Consider the following 19,756-nt stretch of genomic DNA (forward strand, 5'->3'; position numbering starts at 1 on the left):
TCTTGCCAGAGGCATGCAGATACCACAGTCGCACCATTCAAATATAAAAACACCACATCCTACTCACAACTGTCACTACATATTTTTTTTAGTTTAACAGCCATCTTCAGCCAAGGTTAGGGTGACCCAAAGAAAACACATTCACCATCATTCAATCACCATCTTTCCAGGTAGATGCTGACATCACTCGTCTTAAACCTTAAACTGTCCAAACGTAGATCTACGTTTTTTTAATACTTGAATGTAAAAAAATGTAGATCTACTTCTGGAGCACTACACATGTGAACATAGATCTATGTTTGGACAGTTTAAGGGTTAACTGAAACATCCCCACCCATCCTTCAGAGTGCAGGCCACCTCCAAGACTGGCTAACAGGTTTCCCTGAATCCCTTCATAAAAGTTACTCACTTACTCCACAATATACAAGATATACAGGATTTCAGGAATATTTACTGACCTGAGGAGATCTTTCCACCATAGTTGCGGCCACCAACATCCACATTACCAGAATATACAGCATCAAGAACTTTTTGAGAGAGATGATGTCTCCCTGGAGGCTTGGCAATGCCTAATGGAAAAATTTCCAGATTCTCCTGTAGCTTCTTCCGAGGGCCATCAGCTAAAAGAAAATCGTAATTATGTTGGTCGAATTACCGACAATATGATAAATAAAAGGACACTAGTACAACTAATGTGACATTTCATTGTGGCAATGTTCTGCTCTCCAGGAGATTTGTCAAGCTGTTACAGTTTGACACTGTTCCTGGAGAGCAAAACATTGCCTCAATAAAACATCAAATTAGTTGTACACGTTCCCTTTCACCTAACGTAAAACAAAAATCATATCACTTAATAGCCTTCTGACATGATGTAGCTGCCAGCAAACTCAATAACTTACTAATATTCTCTTAATAGTACTTACCAAACTCAATACCTTACCTCTGGTAAGTTTTGAGTCTTTCTACACCTGAAGCCCAGCCATGGGCTAGGCTTATCTGGCACTTGCCTGGTCAACCAGGCTGTCGCTGCTGGAGGCCTGCTGCTCCACATATCCATCACAGCCTGGTTGATCTGGTACCTGGTGAAGATACTTGTCCAGTTGCCTCTTGAAGACTTCTCCACTTGTCCCTGCAGTGTTTCTGATATTATTCTGTTAAGATGTAGAATAATCAGGGGCCATGGATTTTGATAGTGTTCCCTTATTGTGCCCACTGCACCCCTGCTTTCCACTTGGTTTATTTTGCACTTACCCCACATTTCTTGCTCCAGTATGTTGCTATGGCAGTGTGGAGATTTGGGACCAAGCCCTCTGGTACTTTCCAGGTATATATTTTCATGCATCTCTCTCTCCTCTGCTCCTGTGAGTACATATTTAAAACTAAGCTGTTCCAAGTAATTTAAATGCTTTACTGGCTCTATGAGGGCCATAAATGATCTGTGTATTTGTTCCAGCTCTGATATTTCTCCTGCCCTGAATGGGGCTGTCAACAGTGATCAATATACCAAATGAGAGAACACTAGCAATTTGAATTATGCCACCATTAGCCTTATTTCCCTTGATTTGAAGGTTCTCAATATTCACCTCATCATTCTCCTGGCTGCTGTGACATTTCTCTTATGTTCTTTCAAGAAAGGTCACCTGACGTAAATATTTCCAAGTATTTCATGTGTTCCTTTCATTATGTTTGACAATCCCCTCGAGTTCTGTATGAAGTGCTCCCTTTGAGTTCTTCATTCTTTCCATACCTAACAAGCTGAAACTTAACACTAAGATAAGATAAGATAAGATTTCGTTCGGATTTTTAACCCCGGAGGGTTAGCCACCCAGGATAACCCAAGAAAGTCAGTGCGTCATCGAGGACTGTCTAACTTATTTCCATTGGGGTCCTCAATCTTGTCCCCCAGGATGCGACCCACACCAGTCGACTAACACCCAGGTACCTATTTGCTGCTAGGTGAACAGGACAACAGGTGTAAGGAAACACGTCGAAATGTTTCCACCCATCGGGAATCGAACCCGGGCCCTCCGTGTGTGAAGCGGGAGCTTTAGCCACCAGGCCACCGGGCCACTACTGTTTATCATTTTATTCTCCACTACCCCCAGGAATATCCTGCTTATGTCTTCCTATAATTTTTCAGGGTCTTCTACCAAAATGATTTTCATGTTGTTTTAGCGTCATCTGCAAATGATATAAAACCATGACGGGTGTTTTTATCTATGTCTGCTATGAGGATAAGAAACAACAGCGATGCCATGACAATGTCTTGGGGAACTGAGCTTTTTATCTAACTGATGCTGGATTTTGCTATGTTTATTATTACCCTTCGTGTTCTGTGTTAGGAACCCAAAAATCTATCTGCCTATTTTTCCCATAATGCCCAAGGCCTTCATTTTGTGTGTAATCACACCATTATCACACTTGTGAAAAGCCTTTTCAAAATCTGCATATATCACATCTGCATTTTCATTGTCTTACAATGCCTCTGTCATAGTGGTTCAGCAGCTGTGACAGGCATAATCATCCCATTCTAATACCATGCTGGTCCGAGTTAGGCTAGTTGTGCTTTTCCATGAAATTTATAATCTGACATCAAATTACTTGTTCGAAGATTTTAATGATGCGAGAAGTTAGGGCTACTGGAGGAAGCAGAGCTAGTCCTTTACTACCTCCCTTATGCAAAGGAGCTATGTCTGCACTCTTTAACCCTTTGGGGTTTTTTGACGTACTAGTACGGTTTACGACCCAGGGTTTTTGACGTACTAGTACGCCTAAATTCTAGCGCCCTCAAATCTAGTGAGAGAAAGCTGGTAGGCCTACATATGAAAGAATGGGTCTATGTGGTCAGTGTGCGCAGTATAAAAAAAAATCCTGCAGCACACACTGCATAGTGAGAAAAAAAAACTGACCATGTTTTTGGATTAAAATAGAGACTTTGCACTGTATTTTCGCATGGTATTTATTGTTGTATTCTAGTTTTCTTGGTCTCATTTTATAGAATGGAAGACATATTACAGAAATTGAGATGATTCTGACTGGTTTTACAATGAAAAGTACCTTGAAACTGAGCTCAAAGTAGCAGAAATGTTCGATTTTTACCAAAGTTCAAAAGTAAACAAATCATGCCAAGCGTCCAATACATATCAACTGGCGAGTCTAATATTCTTTCACTAGTGTGCTGATATTATTTATACCATTTCTACACTAATGCAGTAGTCTGCATAACAGTAAATCTTACTTTTTTTTTGTAAGAATAAAAATTCAAAGTGGAAAGCCAAAGAAATATAAGAGGGGCCTGGGGATGTGACTAACGAACAGAGAACTTGTTATTTTAGTGCCAGGAATGTCTTTGTTTATTCTGGACCCTATTCGGAAATTGGCATCTTTTGAAATTTGTGTGAAATTGGCAAAATTGCTAAATTCTAACCACTTTATTGGATAGTTGAAATCGGTAAATGGGTGGTTTCTTGTACTCATTCGATAGAAAAAATGAAGTTCTAGCAAAATAGTTATGATTTTTGTCGACTAGTACACTGGAATTGGCCGAAAATAGGGCTCAAAGTGGGCAAAATCTCTGATGTGTAAACATCGTCGAGACCGCTAACTTCGCGAGAGCATAATTCCTTAAGTTTTCCATCAAATTTCATACTTTTGGTGTCATTATGATCGGGAAAAGATTCTCTATCTTTTCATAGGAATTTTTTTTGTTTTTTTTTGGAAATTTGGCCGACCCTGAGAACAAGTCTCTGAGAGGACCTGCCGACCCCGAAAGGGTTAAGGTCTCCAATATTTCATCTATAGTAAGCTCTTCCTCCAAAAGAATAGTGAGGGCTCCGGCTAGTGGTACTTTACACTTTTTTTAAAAACAAGGAATTCCATGAATTTGGTCCAGGTGCTGAGTGAGTTAACATTTTCTATTTCTCTTTTGAATTCTATGGGTGCGATACTGATGTCAGTTAGTTGGTCTGTGCAGCCTTTTGATGGAATGAAAAATGTTTCTGCACTTACTACCTTGCTGTCATTTAGTGGGTTACTGAACAACTGACTCGTACTCTTCTTTTAGGATTTCACTTATTTCCTGTTCATCATAAGTATACGAGTCTCCTCGTCAGTGAGGCGACCTTGCTGACCCGGCTGCTCGCAGGCCAGTGAAGCGACCTCCCTGACCCAGCCACTCACAGGCCAGTGAGGCGACCTCCCTGACCAGGCCGCTCACAGGCGAGTGAGGTGACCTCCCTGACCCGGCCGCTCACAGGCCAGTGAGGTGGCCTCGCTGACCCGGCCGCTCACAGGCCAGTGAGGTGGCCTCGCTGACCCGGCCGCTCACAGGCCAGTGAGGTGGCCTCGCTGACCCGGCCGCTCACAGGCCAGTGAGGTGGCCTCGCTGACCCGGCCGCTCACAGGCCAGTGAGGTGGCCTCGCTGACCCGGCCGCTCACAGGCCAGTGAGGTGGCCTCGCTGACCCGGCCGCTCACAGGCCAGTGAGGTGGCCTCGCTGACCCAGCCGCTCACAGGCCAGTGAGGTGGCCTCGCTGACCCGGCTGCTCACAGGCCAGTGAGGCGACCTCGCTGACCCATCCACTCATCTCACCACTCTTGTATACATGGCTGTGCATCCTGTGTATTGAATGAAGAAATATGCCCACAGGAAAACCCTCTCAATTTGAATTTGCAGGGAGGGGGAAAGGGAGCTCTAGCTCTTGGTTCAATCTCGATTCTCAACCAACTCGTGTGCTTTTTATAATACATGTACAGTGGACCCCCGCTTAACGATCACCTCCAAATGCGACCAATTATGTAAGTGTATTTATGTAAGTGCGTTTGTACGTGTATGTTTGGGGGTCTGAAATGGACTAATCTACTTCACAATATTCCTTATGGGAAAAAATTCGGTCAGTACTGGCACCTGAACATACTACTGGAATGAAAAAAGTTCGTTAACCGGGGGTCCACTGTATTTGGGAATCATTATTGTAGAAATGTTTTGCCAACAAGTGGCTCTCTCAGTCCAGTAAAATGATGAATGGTGGAAAATAAGGAGTTTGAGGTAATCAGTCTCTCAGCCTGATGTCAGTGTGTTCAGTCCATAAATTTTGGGACTCACGACAGTGAAAGGGTTAAGGCTAGATATATGCCAAGGAATTGGTAATAGTGGATGTCAGCTAAAACTGATGCAATCAGTATGGGCCCAAAACCAAGTATCGATATTAGCTAAAATTTTAATACTGTGCCATCTCCAGTTACGACTGTACTGTAAAGTTAGGAATACAAATAAATGCTTAATTACCTAAGATATCCCTTGCTTGATGAAAATTTTCTATTAGGTGATGTCCTGTTTCTACTGGCGATTCCATTTGTGATATCCAATTAACTGTATACAGAAAGTGTGACTAGCAAAGCACAATGAAGATTCTGATTACAGACTTCAGTGTTCATGCCCCAAGTGAACCATGGAACATCTATATCTGAGTGATAATTATAAATTTGATTACATGTGTGTACAGAAAACCCTGGATATTATGAGCCAATAGGAGATGCTGTCCGAGTGTCAGTCAAATCAGAGTACAGTGGACCCTCAGCTAACGATGGCATCAGCTAACGTTAAATCCAGCTAACGATACATTTTAACGCAAAAATTTTGCCTCGGCTAATGCTAAAAAACTCGCCCAACGTGATTTCGTTCGAGACGCGTCCACGTGTTGCCTGAGCGTGCCTCAGTTGTCCCGTGGGTGCCAGTGTTTACAAGCCAGCCAGTGCAGTCGCATCCACGCACACAATCGGAACATTTCATATTATCACAGCGTTTTTAGTGATTGTACCTGCAAAATAAGTCACCAGGGGGCCCAAGAAAGCTTCTAGTGCCAACATTGTGGTAAAAAAAGTGAAAATTACTATGGAAATGAAGTGGATAAACAAAAAACAGATAGCAGGAGATACCACCTCTCAAGTGATCATATGTAAAAAGGGTGGGAGATACGTACTATCGTACCATGGTCAGCTGCTGCTGCACCACCGTCAGCTGCTGCTGCTGCACCACCATCAGCTGCTGCTGCTGCACCACCATCAGCTGCTGCTGCTGCTGCTGCTGCTGCACCACCGTCAGCTGCTGCTGCTGCACCACGGTCAGCTGCTGCAACACCACGGTCAGCTGTTGCTGCACCAGTCAGCTGTTGCTGAACCACGGTCAGCTGCTGATGCATCATGGTCAGCTGCTGCTGCTGCACCACAGTCAACAATTGCTGGATCACCATCAGCTGTTTCTGACCAACATGACTCGTCCCGAACCTGTCCATCCAGCCCTGCCGTCATTGTTTACAAGCCAGGGTGGCCAGTTGCGTGCATACATTCGATACATTTTGTATTATTCCATTGTTTATAGTGCTTGTAACTGCTAAATAAGCCACAATTGACCCAAAGAAAGCTTCCAGTGCCAACCCTGTGGTAAAAAGGGCGAGAAATATGTACTATCATACCACGGTCAGCTGCTGCTGCTGCACCACAGTCGGCTGCTGCTGCACCACGGTCAGCTGTTGCTGCACCAAAGTCAGCTGGCCCTAGTGGCATTAAAAGACGGGAAGTAACCCCGGAAAAGGACGTGCTACCTAGTCCTAATGGAAGGGGATTCCCCTTCTAAACATTAACAACTTCCATACTCTCCCCTCCTCCCATCCCATCAATCATCACCAGATCTTCAATAAAGGTAAGTGTCAGTTTGTGTGTATTAAAATTAATATTTCATGTGGTAAAATTTTTTTTTTTCATACTTTGTGGCATCTTGCACGGATTGATTTGATTTCCATTATTTCTTATGGGGAAAATTAATTCAGCTAACGATAATTTCAGCTAACGATGAGCTTTCATGAACGGATTAATATCGTTAGCTGAGGCTCCACTGTATTTGAAAAAATTTACATTTACATACATAAAGGGAATTACCAAAAACCCCTGGCTGTCTTCAAGAAGGCACTGGACAGGCACCTGAAGTAGTACCTGACCAGCCGGGCTGTGGTTTGTACGTCAGTTTGCGTGCGGCCAGCAGTAACAGCCTGGTTGATTAGACCCTGATCCACCATGTGGCCTGGTCTCAGACTGAGCAGCAGGGGAGTTGACCCCCGAAACCAGGTATGCCACTGAATGCCCAACATACCATGAATGTCAGCATATTTCAAATATGCTAGCCATGATTCTGCAGATTTTTCAAATGCTGTTGCCAGAATAGTTTGAACCTGCTACGATGCTGCTCCCGCTGAAAGGCTGGGTAGAGCGAGGGCGTACCGTGGCAGTCACCTACCCTGAGTCAGTCATGATATCACACTGCAGGCTGAGCTTACCACCACATATATACGTACTCAAAAAACTAGTACAGGTTGGCCATCACTAATCCGGCATCATTGGACCTGTACTCTGCTGGGTTAGCGAGTTTGCCAGATTAGCGAGTGGTTAGGTTAGAATACACTTAATTAACCTATCAATAGAGACTTTTTTTGCTACATCTTGTTCATTTTCATCACTGCTTTCTCCTCCACTGGCTTGTTGCTGTGGATTTACAATCATCTGCACAATTTCCGAATCAGTATAATGATGAAATTCGAAATTATGCTAGCTGAAATTAGTGCCGGATTACTGATGGAACTGGATGACTGTTTGCCAGATTACTGATGGAACCGAATAACTGACTGCCGGATTAGCAATGGCCAACCTGTATAACGGTCTCAGTGAGTTAACATTCGCCATCACTACTTAAGAACCCTTATGACATGAACTCTGGTATAAAGCTCCCTCATTTACCACAATTTCTTGTAAATGTGACTGAAAGAGTATATTCAAAATTAAATAGCACACAGAGAGGCCTTCAAAGTACATACTATATAATTTTTTATGAACTTTTTAATTGTGCTTACAAAAAAAATTGCCCTAAATAGAGATTTATAAGAGAACTGATTATACACTTGTCAATTCAATCACATATACAAAAAATTGTACTGTAAACAATTTACTGATATATTACGATAAACATTAACCCTTTGACTGATTCGGTCGTATATATACATCTTATGAGCCACCGTGTTTGACGTATATATACATCTACCATCCAACTTACGACCTGCTCGACATACGACCACTTGAATAATGACCGTGCTTTTTGTACCAAATTTTTGGTAAATAAACAACTGTTTGTGTTGTACACAGTGTTTTCCTAAACCTTACAGCATAAAATACAGTACTAACAGCATAAAAAGTCAAGTAAAAAATGAAATACCAAAATAAAACAATATAAAGTCATTAGAAAAATGTGATGTTGATATTGACTTAGGACAGGTTGGTCGGAACCAAGCTCAGTGGCAAGTCGGATGGTAGGTGTACTTATACATTCAAGCGGCTTCAAATCAAGCAGGAGAAGGCTGGTAGGCCCACATGTGAGACAATGGGTCTGTGTGGTCAGTGTGCACCATATAAAAAAATCCTGGAGTACGCAGTGCATAATGAGAGGAAAAAAAAAAAACTGACCGATTTTTAATTAAAATGCCAACTTTGTGGTCTATTTTCGTATAGTTTACCTGGAGAGAGTTCCGGGGGTCAACGCCCCCGCGGCCCGGTCTGTGACCAGGCCTCCTGGTGGATCAGAGCCTGATCAACCAGGCTGTTGCTGCTGGCTGCACGCAAACCAACGTACGAGCCACAGCCCGGCTGGTCAGGAAGAGACTTTAGGTGCTTGTCCAGTGCCAGCTTGAAGACTGCCAGGGGTCTGTTGGTAATCCCCCTTATGTATGCTGGGAGGCAGTTGAACAGTCTCGGGCCCCTGACACTTATTGTATGGTCTCTTAACGTGCTAGTGACACCCCTGCTTTTCATTGGGCGGATGTTGCATCGTCTGCCAAGTCTTTTGCTTTCGTAGTGAGTGATTTTCGTGTGCAAGTTCGGTACTAGTCCCTCTAGGATTTTCCAGGTGTATATAATCATGTATCTCTCCCGCCTGCGTTCCAGGGAATACAGGTTTAGGAACCTCAAGCGCTCCCAGTAATTGAGGTGTTTTATCTCCGTTGTATTTATGGTTGTATTCTCTTTTTCTTTGGTCTCATTTGATAGAATGGTAAACATATTATAGAAATAGATGTGATTTCGATTGATTTTACGATGAAAAGAACCTTGAAATGGAGCTCAAAGTAGGGGAAATGTTTGATTTTTGCCGATGTTCAAAAGTAAACAAATGATGCCATTGTCCAATAAATGTCCAACTAGCCATTCTAATATGCAGTCATGAATGGGTTGATGTTATTTATACAATTATTACAATACTGCAGTAGTTTGCATAACAGTAAATCTTCTATTTTTTGTTTGAATAAAAATTCAAAATAGAAAGCAAGAGTAATATCAGAGCGGCCTGGAGACGTGACTGATGAACAAAAAATCTTATTTTAGAGCCAGGAATGTCTGCATTGTTCATTCTGGACCCTATTTTGAAATTGTCATATTTTTTAATTTTTGTGAAATTGGCCAAATTGCAAATTTCTGACCACGTTATTGGGTAGCTGAAATCGGTAAATGGGCAGTTTCTTGTACTCAATCGATAGAAAAAATGGAGTTCTAAAGAAATAGCTATGAATTTGGTCGACTGGAACAATGGAATTAGCCGAAAATAGTGCTCAAAGTGGGAGAAATCGCCGATTCGTAAATATCGCCAAGGTCACTAACTTCGTGAGAGCATAATTCCATCAGTTTTCCATCAAAATTTCTTCTTTTGGCGTCATTACAATTGGGAAAAGATTCTCTATCATTTCATAAGAAAAAAAAAATAAGGGGGTGGGGGGAATTTTGCAACACCAGGAGATACCTCAGGATTTGGGGTTACGACAGTCAAGGGGTTAAAAATAAAGGAGATATAAGGACAATTTACCCATCAGATTGTGCACATTATATCAAAAGTTTATTATATCGAGGGTTTGCTTCATTCTTATTTACAATACATAAAGGATCTACTTACGGTTGAGTCTTGGTTCTGATATCGATGAGAAGATTCTGCTCTTAAGGTGCTTCTCCGAGTCTACACGCTGCTGCCTCACCTTCTGACCCTCATCTACTGCACGGATATTATAATCCGAGTACACCACCTGTCAAGAATACGTCATGATATTGGCAGTTTGGAGGGACATCTAAGCTGTTGTGTCTGAGTGCCTCTGCAAAGACAGTGATTATGTGTGAGTGATGGTGAGTGTTGAATGATGAAAGTTTATTTTTCTTTTTTTTCTTTCTTTTCGGGTCACCCTGCTTCGTCGGGAAACGGTGTTAAAAAACATCCTCCGCTTGTTCTATCCTGCTATTACCCAACCAATACACCATCTGTCAAATTCATAATGCATCATAATATCCTATGCTTGTTATATTCTGCTATTACCCAAACAATACACCACCTGACATGTTCATAATGTATAATATCCTCTGCTCGTTCTAACCTTAATATCCATGTACATAAGTAATTATAAGTTACTGCCACTAGTCTTAACCCTTTGAGGGTCGACAGGCCCTCTCCGAAACTCGTTCTCAGGGTCGGCCAAATTTAAAAAAAAAAATTATTTTCTCTTATGAAAAGATAGAGAATCTTTTCCCGATCATAAAGACACCAAAAGTTTGAAATTTGATAGAAAACTTACGGAATTATGCTCTGGCAAAGTTAGCGGTCTCGGCGATGTTTACGCATCGGCGATTTTGCCCACTTTGAGCCCCATTTTCGGCCAATTTCACTGTACTAGTCGACACAAAACATGAATATTTCGCTAGAACTCCATTTTTTCTATCGAATGGGTGCAAGAAACCACCCATTTATGAAATTCAACTATCCAGTACAGTGGTCAGAATTTAGCAATTTTGCCAATTTCACACAAATTTCAAAAGATACCAATTTCCGAATAGGATCCAGAATAAACAAGAAAGACATTCCTGGCACTAAAATGTCATTTCCTCTAGTCATTAGTCACGTCTCAAGGCCCCTCTTATATTCTTTTGCTTTCCACTTTGAATTTTTATTCTCACAAAAAATGTAAGATTTACTGTTATGCAAACTACTGCATTAGTGTAAAAAATGGTATAATTATTATTGGTGCACTTGTGAAAGAATATTAGACTCACCAGTTGACGTGTATTGCACGCTTGGCACGATTTGTTTACTTTTGAAGTTTGGTAAAAATCGAACATTTCTGCTACTTTGAGCTCAATTTCAAGGTACTTTTCATTGTAAAACCAGTCAAATCATCTCAATTTCTGTAATATATCATCCATTCTATAAAATGAGACCAAGAAAACTAGAATACAACAATAAATACCATACGAAAATACACTGCGAAGTCGCTGATTTATTCCAAAAAAATGGTCAAAGTTTTTTTCTTCTCATTATGTACTGTGTGCTGCAGGATTTTTTTTAGACTGTGCACACTGACCACATAGACCCATTCTTTCATATGAAGGCCTACCAGCTTTCTCCCACTAGATTTGAGGCCGCTAGAATTTATGAGTACTAGTACGTCAAAAACCCCTACGCCTAAGACGTACTAGTACGACCAAAACCCTCAAAGGGTTAAGGTTGCCCGAAATGCTCTGCATAACTCTGGGCTCTCTGCATGTACAACTGAATGGTATGCAGCTCTGTACAAACTGGTTTTTTTTTTTTTAATCCTCTGAGGGTCCAGACCCCACATCTGAAAATTCCCTACAGAGTGGAAGAATTTAAAAAAAAAAAAAAAAAAAAAAAAAAAAAAAAAAAAAAATCTCATGAAATGGTAGAATCTTTTTCTGAAGGTAAAAAAAAAAAAAAAAAAAAACCAAGCAGTTTGATAAACTGATGAAATTATGCTGTCGCAAATTTTGCTGTGTCAGCGATATATGCACATCTATTTTCGGCAAATTACATTGTTCTGCTAGACCCAATTCTTAGCTATTTCGCTAGTATGTATTCCATTTTATCTACTGACCACAAGAAATTGCCCAATCAACTACCCAATAAAGTAATTGGAAATTGGTAATTTGGCCATTTTCACACAGTTCAAAATACAGTGGACCCCCGCATAACGTTGGCATCACATAACGTTAAATCCTCATAGCAAAACATTTTATCGCTAAAATTTTGCCTTGCATAGCGCTAAAAAACTCGCTCAACGCTATTCGTCCGAGACGTGTCTATGTGCTCCCTGAGCCAGCCTCATGTTCCGCCGGTGGCATTGTTTACAAGCCAGCCTCCGCGATAATATCTTAGCATACAATCGGAACATTTCCTATTATTACAGCGTTTCTGGTGATTTCATCTGCAAAATAAGTGACCATGGGCCCCAAGAAAGCTTCTAGTGCCAACCCTACAGGAATAAGGGTGAGAATTACTATAGAGATGAAGAAAGAGATCATTGCTAAGTATGAAAGTGGAGTACGTGTCTCCGAGCTGGCCAGGTTGTATAGTAAACCCCAATCAACCATCGCTACTATTGTGTCCAAGAAAACGGCAATCAAGGAAGCTGTTCTTGCCAAAGGTGCAACTGTGTTTTCGAAACAGAGATCGCAAGTGATAGATGATGTTGAGAGACTCTTATTGGTGTGGATAAACGAAAAACAGATAGCAGGAGATAGCATCTCTCAAGCAATCATATGTGAAACGGCTAGGAAGTTGCATGACGATTTAATTAGAAAAATGCCTGCAACTAGTGATGATCTGAGTGAATTTAAGGCCAACAAAGGTTGGTTTGAGAGATTTAAGAGGTGTAGTGGCATACATAGTGTGATAAGGCATGGTGAGGCTGCCAGTTTGGACCACGAAGCAGCTGAAAATTTTTATTTTATTATTATCACACTGGTCGATTCCCACCAAGGCAGGGTGGCCCGAAAAAGAAAAACTTTCACCATCATTCACTCCATCACTGTCTTGCCAGAAGGGTGCTTTACACTACAGTTTTTAAACTGCAACATTAACACCCCTCCTTCAGAGTGCATGCACTGTACTTCCCATCTCCAGGACTCAAGTCCGGCCTGCCGGTTTCCCTGAACCCCTTCATAAATGTTACTTTGCTCACACTCCAACAGCACATCAAGTATTAAAAACCATTTGTCTCCATTCACTCCTATCAAACACTCTCACGCATGCCTGCTGGAAGTCCAAGCCCCTCGCACACAAAACCTCCTTTACCCCCTCTCTCCAACCTTTCCTAGGCCGACCCCTACCCCGCCTTCCTTCCACTACACACTGATACACTCTTGAAGTCATTCTGTTTCGCTCCATTCTCTCTACATGTCCGAACCACCTCAACAACCCTTCTTCAGCCCTCTGGACAACTGTTTTGGTAATCCCGCACCTCCTCCTAACTTCCAAACTACGAATTCTCTGCATTATATTCACACCACACATTGCCCTCAGACATGACATCTCCACTGCCTCCAGCCTTCTCCTCGCTGCAACATTCATCACCCATGCTTCACACCCATATAAGAGCGTTGGTAAAACTATACTCTCATACATTCCCCTCTTTGCCTCCAAGGACAAAGTTCTTTGTCTCCACAGACTCCTAAGTGCACCACTCACTCTTTTCCCCACATCAATTCTATGATTCACCTCATCTTTCATAGACCCATCCGCTGACACGTCCACTCCCAAATATCTGAATACATTCACCTCCTCCATACTCTCTCCCTCCAATCTGATATTCAATCTTTCATCACCTAATCTTTTTGTTATCCTCATAACCTTACTCTTTCCTGTATTCACCTTTAATTTTCTTCTTTTGCACACCCTACCAAATTCATCCACCAATCTCTGCAACTTCTCTTCAGAATCTCCCAAGAGCACAGTGTCTTCAGCAAAGAGCAGCTGTGACAACTCCCACTTTGTGTGTGATTCTTTATCTTTTAACTCCACGCCTCTCGCCAAGACCCTCGCATTTACTTCTCTTACAACCCCATCTATAAATATATTAAACAACCACGGTGACATCACACATCCTTGTCTAAGGCCTACTTTTACTGGGAAATAATTTCCCTCTTTCCTACATACTCTAACTTGAGCCTCACTATCCTCGTAAAAACTCTTCACTGCTTTCAGTAACCTACCTCCTACACCATACACTTGCAACATCTGCCACATTGCCCCCCTATCCACCCTGTCATACGCCTTTTCCAAATCCATAAATGCCACAAAGATCTCTTTAGCCTTATCTAAATACTGTTCACTTATATGTTTCACTGTAAACACCTGGTCCACACACCCCCTACCTTTCCTAAAGCCTCCTTGTTCATCTGCTATCCTATTCTCCGTCTTACTCTTAATTCTTTCAATTATAACTCTACCATACACTTTACCAGGTATACTCAACAGACTTATCCCCCTATAATTTTTGCACTCTCTTTTATCCCCTTTGCCTTTATACAAAGGAACTATGCATGCTCTCTGCCAATCCCTAGGTACCTTACCCTCTTCCATACATTTATTAAATAATTGCACCAACCACTCCAAAATTATATCCCCACCTGCTTTTAACATTTCTATCTTTATCCCATCAATCCCGGCTGCCTTACCCCCTTTCATTTTACCTACTGCCTCACGAACTTCCCCCACACTCACAACTGGCTCTTCCTCACTCCTACAAGATGTTATTCCTCCTTGTCCTATACACGAAATCACAGCTTCCCTATCTTCATCAACATTTAAAAATTCCTCAAAATATTCCCTCCATCTTCCCAATACCTCTAACTCTCCTCTCCTATTTTTAACTGACAAATCCATTTGTTCTCTAGGCTTTCTTAACTTGTTAATCTCACTCTAAAACTTTTTCTTATTTTCAACAAAATTTGTTGATAACATCTCACCCACTCTCTCATTTGCTCTCTTTTTACATTGCTTCACCACTCTCTTAACCTCTCTCTTTCTCCATATACTCTTCCCTCCTTGCATCACTTCTACTTTGTAAAAACTTCTCATATGCTAACTTTTTCTCCCTTACTACTCTCTTTACATCATCATTCCACCAATCGCTCCTCTTCCCTCCCGCACCCACTTTCCTGTAACCACAAACTTCTGCTGAACACTAACACTACATTTTTAAACCTACCCCATACCTCTTCGACCCCATTGCCTATGCCCTCATTAGCCCATCTATCCTCCAATAGCTGTTTATATCTTACCCTAACTGCCTCCTCTTTTAGTTTATAAACCTTCACCTCTCTCTTCCCTGATGCTTCTATTCTCCTTGTATCCCATCTACCTTTTACTCTCAGTGTAGCTACAACTAGAAAGCTGAAAAATATGTGCAGGAATTCAAGGAGTACATTGACAGTGAAGGACTGAAACCTGAACAAGTGTTTAATTGTGACAAAACAGGCCTGTTTTGGAAGAATATGTCAAGCAGGACCTACATTACTCAGGAGGAAAAGGCACTCCCAGGACGTAAGCCTATGAAAGACAGGCTTACTCTGTTGATGTGTGCCAATGCTACTGGTGATTGCAAAGTGAAGCCTTTATTAGTGTATCACTCAAACTCCCAGAGCATTCAGGCAAAAGAATATCCTCAAGGCTAATTTGTGTGTGCTGTGGAGGGCAAACAGTAAGGCATGGGTCACTAGGGACTTTTTCTATGACTGGTTATACCAAGCATTTGCCCCCAATGTGAAAAATTACCTAACTGAAAAGAAAGTCCTTAAGTGCCTTCTGGTGTTAGACAATGCCCCTGGTCATCCTACAGACTTGGCAGAGCGACTTTGTGGGGACATGAGCTTCATTAAGGTCAGGTTTTTGCCTCCTAATACCACTCCTCTCCTGCAGCCCATGGACCAGCAAGTTATTGTAAACTTCAAAAAACTTTACACAAAAGCTCTGTTTGAAAGGTGCTTTGTAGTGACCTCAGAAACTCAATTGACTCTAAGAGAGTTTTGGAGAGAGCACTTTAATATCCTCAATTGTGTAAACCTTATAGGTAAGGCTTGGGAGGGAGTGACTAAGAGGACCTTGAACTCTGCTTGGAAGAAACTGGCCAGAATGTGTTGACCAAAGGGATTTTGAAGGATTTGAGGCTAACCCTGAGAGGCGTATGCCAGTTGAGGAATCAATTGTGGCATTGGGAAAGTCCTTGGGGTTGGAGGTTAGTGGGGAGGATGTGGAAGAGTTGGTGGAGGAGGACAATGAAGAACTAACCACTGATGAGCTGCTAGATCATCTTCAACAGCAAGAGGGCAGACCTGAGGAAACTGCTTCGGAGGAGGGGAGAGAGAAATTGAAGAAGTTGCCCACTTCAAAGATTAAGGAAATCTGTGCAATGTGGCTTAAAGTGCAAACCTTTATGGATGAAAATCACCCTCAGACAGCTGTTGCAAGCCGTGTTGGCAACCTGTACACTGACAGTGTTGTGAACCACTTTAGGAAAGTCATAAAGGAACGAGAGGTACAGACCTCTATGGACAGATATGTTGTGCGACAGAAGTCCAGTGACTCTGAAGTTGGTTCTAGTGGCATTAAGAGAAGAAGGGAAGTAACCCCGGAAAAGAACTTGACACCAAGTCCTAATGGAAGGGGATTCCCCTTCTGAACACTAAGACCTTCAACTCTCCCCCCTCCTCCCATCCCATCAATCATCACCAGATCTTCAATAAAGGTAAGTGTCATGTAACTGTGCATGTCTTCTTCAGTTTGTGTTTATTAAAATTAATATTTCATGTGGTAAATTTTTTTTTTTCATACTTCTGGGTGTCTTGCATGGATTAATTTGATTTCCATTATTTCTTATGGGGAAAATTAATTCGCATAACGATAATTTCGCGTAACATTGAGATCTCAGGAACGGATTAATAGCGTTATGCGATTGTCCACTGTATTCCAATTTCAAAATAATCTAGAATAAACAATGCAGGCATTCCCCTGTTTATTAGTTACGTTTCCAGGATTTACAAATGAATTCAATTTTGATTTTTTATCCACAAAATTTTTTATTCATGCCAAAAAAATTAGAAGATTTACTGTTATGCAATACGTATTGTAATAACTGTACAAATAACATCAACGCATTTGTGAACACACATTAGACCGACCAACTGATGTGAACTGGATGCATGATGTGATTAGTTTACTCTTGAACATCTGCAAAAATTGAACATTTCTGCTACCTTGAGCTCAGTTTCAAGCCATTTTCAGTACTAAAACCAATCAAAATCAACTCTATTTGTGTAATACATCTTCCATTCTATTAAACAAGACCAAGAAACCATTAATACAACTGTAAAAACCATATGAAAATACACTGCAAAGTAGCCATTTTAATAAAAAAACACCGGTGCAATTTTTTTTCTCATTATGCACTGTGTGCTGCACGATTTGTTTTATATTGTGCACACTTACCACATAGATGCATTCTCTCGTATCTAGGCCCAAACATACCACTTGCAGCTTATCTGAGTGAGCCGAGCTCATGACATAATACACGTACTATGGTTTGGACCCTGGTTCAAAGGGTTAAAACATCGACCATTTCCCACCAAGGCAACTTGACCCAAATAAGATGAAGCACTTTCATTCTCATTCACTCCATCACTGTATCATGTGGAAATATTTTTTTTATTAACACATAGGCAGTTTCCCACCCAGGTCGGGTGGCCCGAGAAAGAAAAACTTTCATCATTCACTCTATCACTGTCTTGCCAGAGGCATGCTTACATTAACACCCCTATTTAATAAAATTATTATTATTATTCTTTGTAAGGAGTAGCAGCAAGATGTACACGTTGTTTTGAGTGTTTATGAGATGAAGACACCAGCAATCCTACCCTAGTGTAAAATAATTACAGGTTTCCGTTTCACATTCATATGGCAGAATTATAGAACCTCCCTGGGCAGTTGCTGCTTTCGAACCTACTATCTGTAATCTACGTTCTATACAAATTCTTTTCAAGTTGAAATGCCAGAAATGTTGTACATTCGAATCGGTTTCTGCAGTTTCAGTTATCTGATCATTTAAAATCTTTCTTCCTTCTTTCAATGCACCAGCCATATCCCACTGAGGCAGGGTGGCCCAAAAAGAAAAACACAAGTTTCTTTTTAATAATGTATACAGGAGCAAAATTTTAATTTTCCGTGTGCCGAGCACTACGCTGAGTCCACATGAATGAAGTGATGTGTAGGCAAACAATGCTAGTTGTTTGAGCTCCTAAAGAGCAATTAAGTGATCAAAGCTAAGAGGGAGCATAGTGCTATCTCTCGATGAGAGAACAAAAATCTAAGAACTTTCTTAAAGTGGCATGTTGCTCGGTTGGTGAGACTGAATCCAGCATTCACACAACAAACCTGAAATTTGTGGAAGTGTTAGTGCTGCCCCTACAACAGCAAAAAAATCTCTCAGTTTCGTGATAAAATACTTGTAAAGCCTGAGAAATCATTAATGTGTGGCTAGAGAACATGTCACAAAAGCGTATCAGAGTTGATGGCAAAATTATGCATGAAAAAGTACTTAACCATTGAATTTAACAAAAACAAAAAAAAAAAAAAAAAAAAAAATGAAAAAGAGCTAATCTACCAAAAAATAGTTCAATAACCTGGCAACATTTTGGTGTAAATCTCATCTTCATCTAATGTTTGTATAGAGAATTATAGTCACTACAACATTTATTGTGAAGACTCCATAGTAGGACTGCTGTTGTCTTTTTTCTGTCTCATGTACATGCACTGTTACAGATACGTCTTGTTACTTCTGCTTACACTTAGGTCCCACTGTATATACATAGACAGCAACCACCCAGGGTGGTACTACCATCCTGTGGTAGTAGGTTGGTAGAGAGCAACCACCCAGTGTGGTACTACCATCCTGTGGTAGTAGGTTGGTAGAGAGCAACCACCCAGTGTGGTACTACCATCCTGTGGTAGTAGGTTGGTAGACAACAACCACCCAGGGAGGTACTACCATCCTGTGGTAGTAGGTTGGTAGACAGCAACCACCCAGGGTGGTACTACCATCCTGTGGTAGTAGGTTGGTAGACAGCAACCACCCAGGGAGGTACTACCGTTCTGCCAAGTGAGTGTAAAACAGGAACCTGTAATTGTTTTACATGATGGTAGGATTGCTGGTGTCTTTTGTCTGTCTCATAAATATGCAAGATTATAGGTACGTCTTGCTACTTCTACTTACACTTAGGCCACACTAAACATACATGTACACATTTATTTATACACACTCATCTGAGATTTCTTTGATTTTATCTTAGTTCTTGTTCTAATTACTTTTCCTTTTATATCCATGAGAAAGTGTAATAAGAATCTTTCTTCCGTAAGCCATGAGTGTTGTAAAAGTCAACTAAAATGCCGGGAACAATGGGCTAGTAACTCCTTTTCCTGTAAAAATTACTAAAAAGAATAATTAGAAAATTGCCAAAGTGGGAAGTCTGAATGTGCATGGATGTTGAGCGAATGATAAGAAAAAGATGATTGTGGACGTTATGAATGAGAAGAAGCTGGATATCCTGGCTTTAAGTGAAACAAAGCTGAAGGGGGTGGGTGAGTTTCAGTGGAGAGGAATAAATGGGATTAGGTCAGGGGTTTCTAATACAGTTAGAGCTAAAGAAGGAGTAGCAATAATGTTGAAGGATAAGCTATGGAAGGAAAAGAGGGACTATGAATGTATTAATTCAAGGATTATGTGGAGTAAAATAAAGGTTAGATGTGAGAAGTGGGTTATAGTAAGCATTTGTGCACCTGGGGAAGAGAGAAGTATAGAGAGAGAGAGAGAGAGAGAGATTTTGGGAAATGTTGAGT

At 41.2% G+C, this 19,756-nt stretch overlaps 1 protein-coding gene across 6 annotated transcripts in view; it reads right to left on the reverse strand.

Annotated features, from left to right (window-relative positions):
- lds (transcription termination factor lodestar) overlaps positions 1 to 19,756 on the reverse strand; it is a 251,928-nt gene that overhangs the window by 159,597 nt on the left and 72,575 nt on the right. For all 6 annotated transcript variants that reach the window (XM_070105078.1, XM_070105080.1, XM_070105081.1 and 3 more), the window contains exons 9-10: positions 9,983 to 10,109; positions 459 to 620 (exon numbers count right to left, since the gene is read on the reverse strand). In XM_070105078.1, coding sequence (XP_069961179.1) covers positions 459 to 620; positions 9,983 to 10,109 — 289 coding nt within the window. The remainder of the gene's footprint in view (positions 1 to 458; positions 621 to 9,982; positions 10,110 to 19,756) is intronic.

Source organism: Cherax quadricarinatus, chromosome 96, assembly GCF_038502225.1.
Source record: "Cherax quadricarinatus isolate ZL_2023a chromosome 96, ASM3850222v1, whole genome shotgun sequence".
NCBI lineage: Eukaryota > Metazoa > Arthropoda > Malacostraca > Decapoda > Parastacidae > Cherax > Cherax quadricarinatus.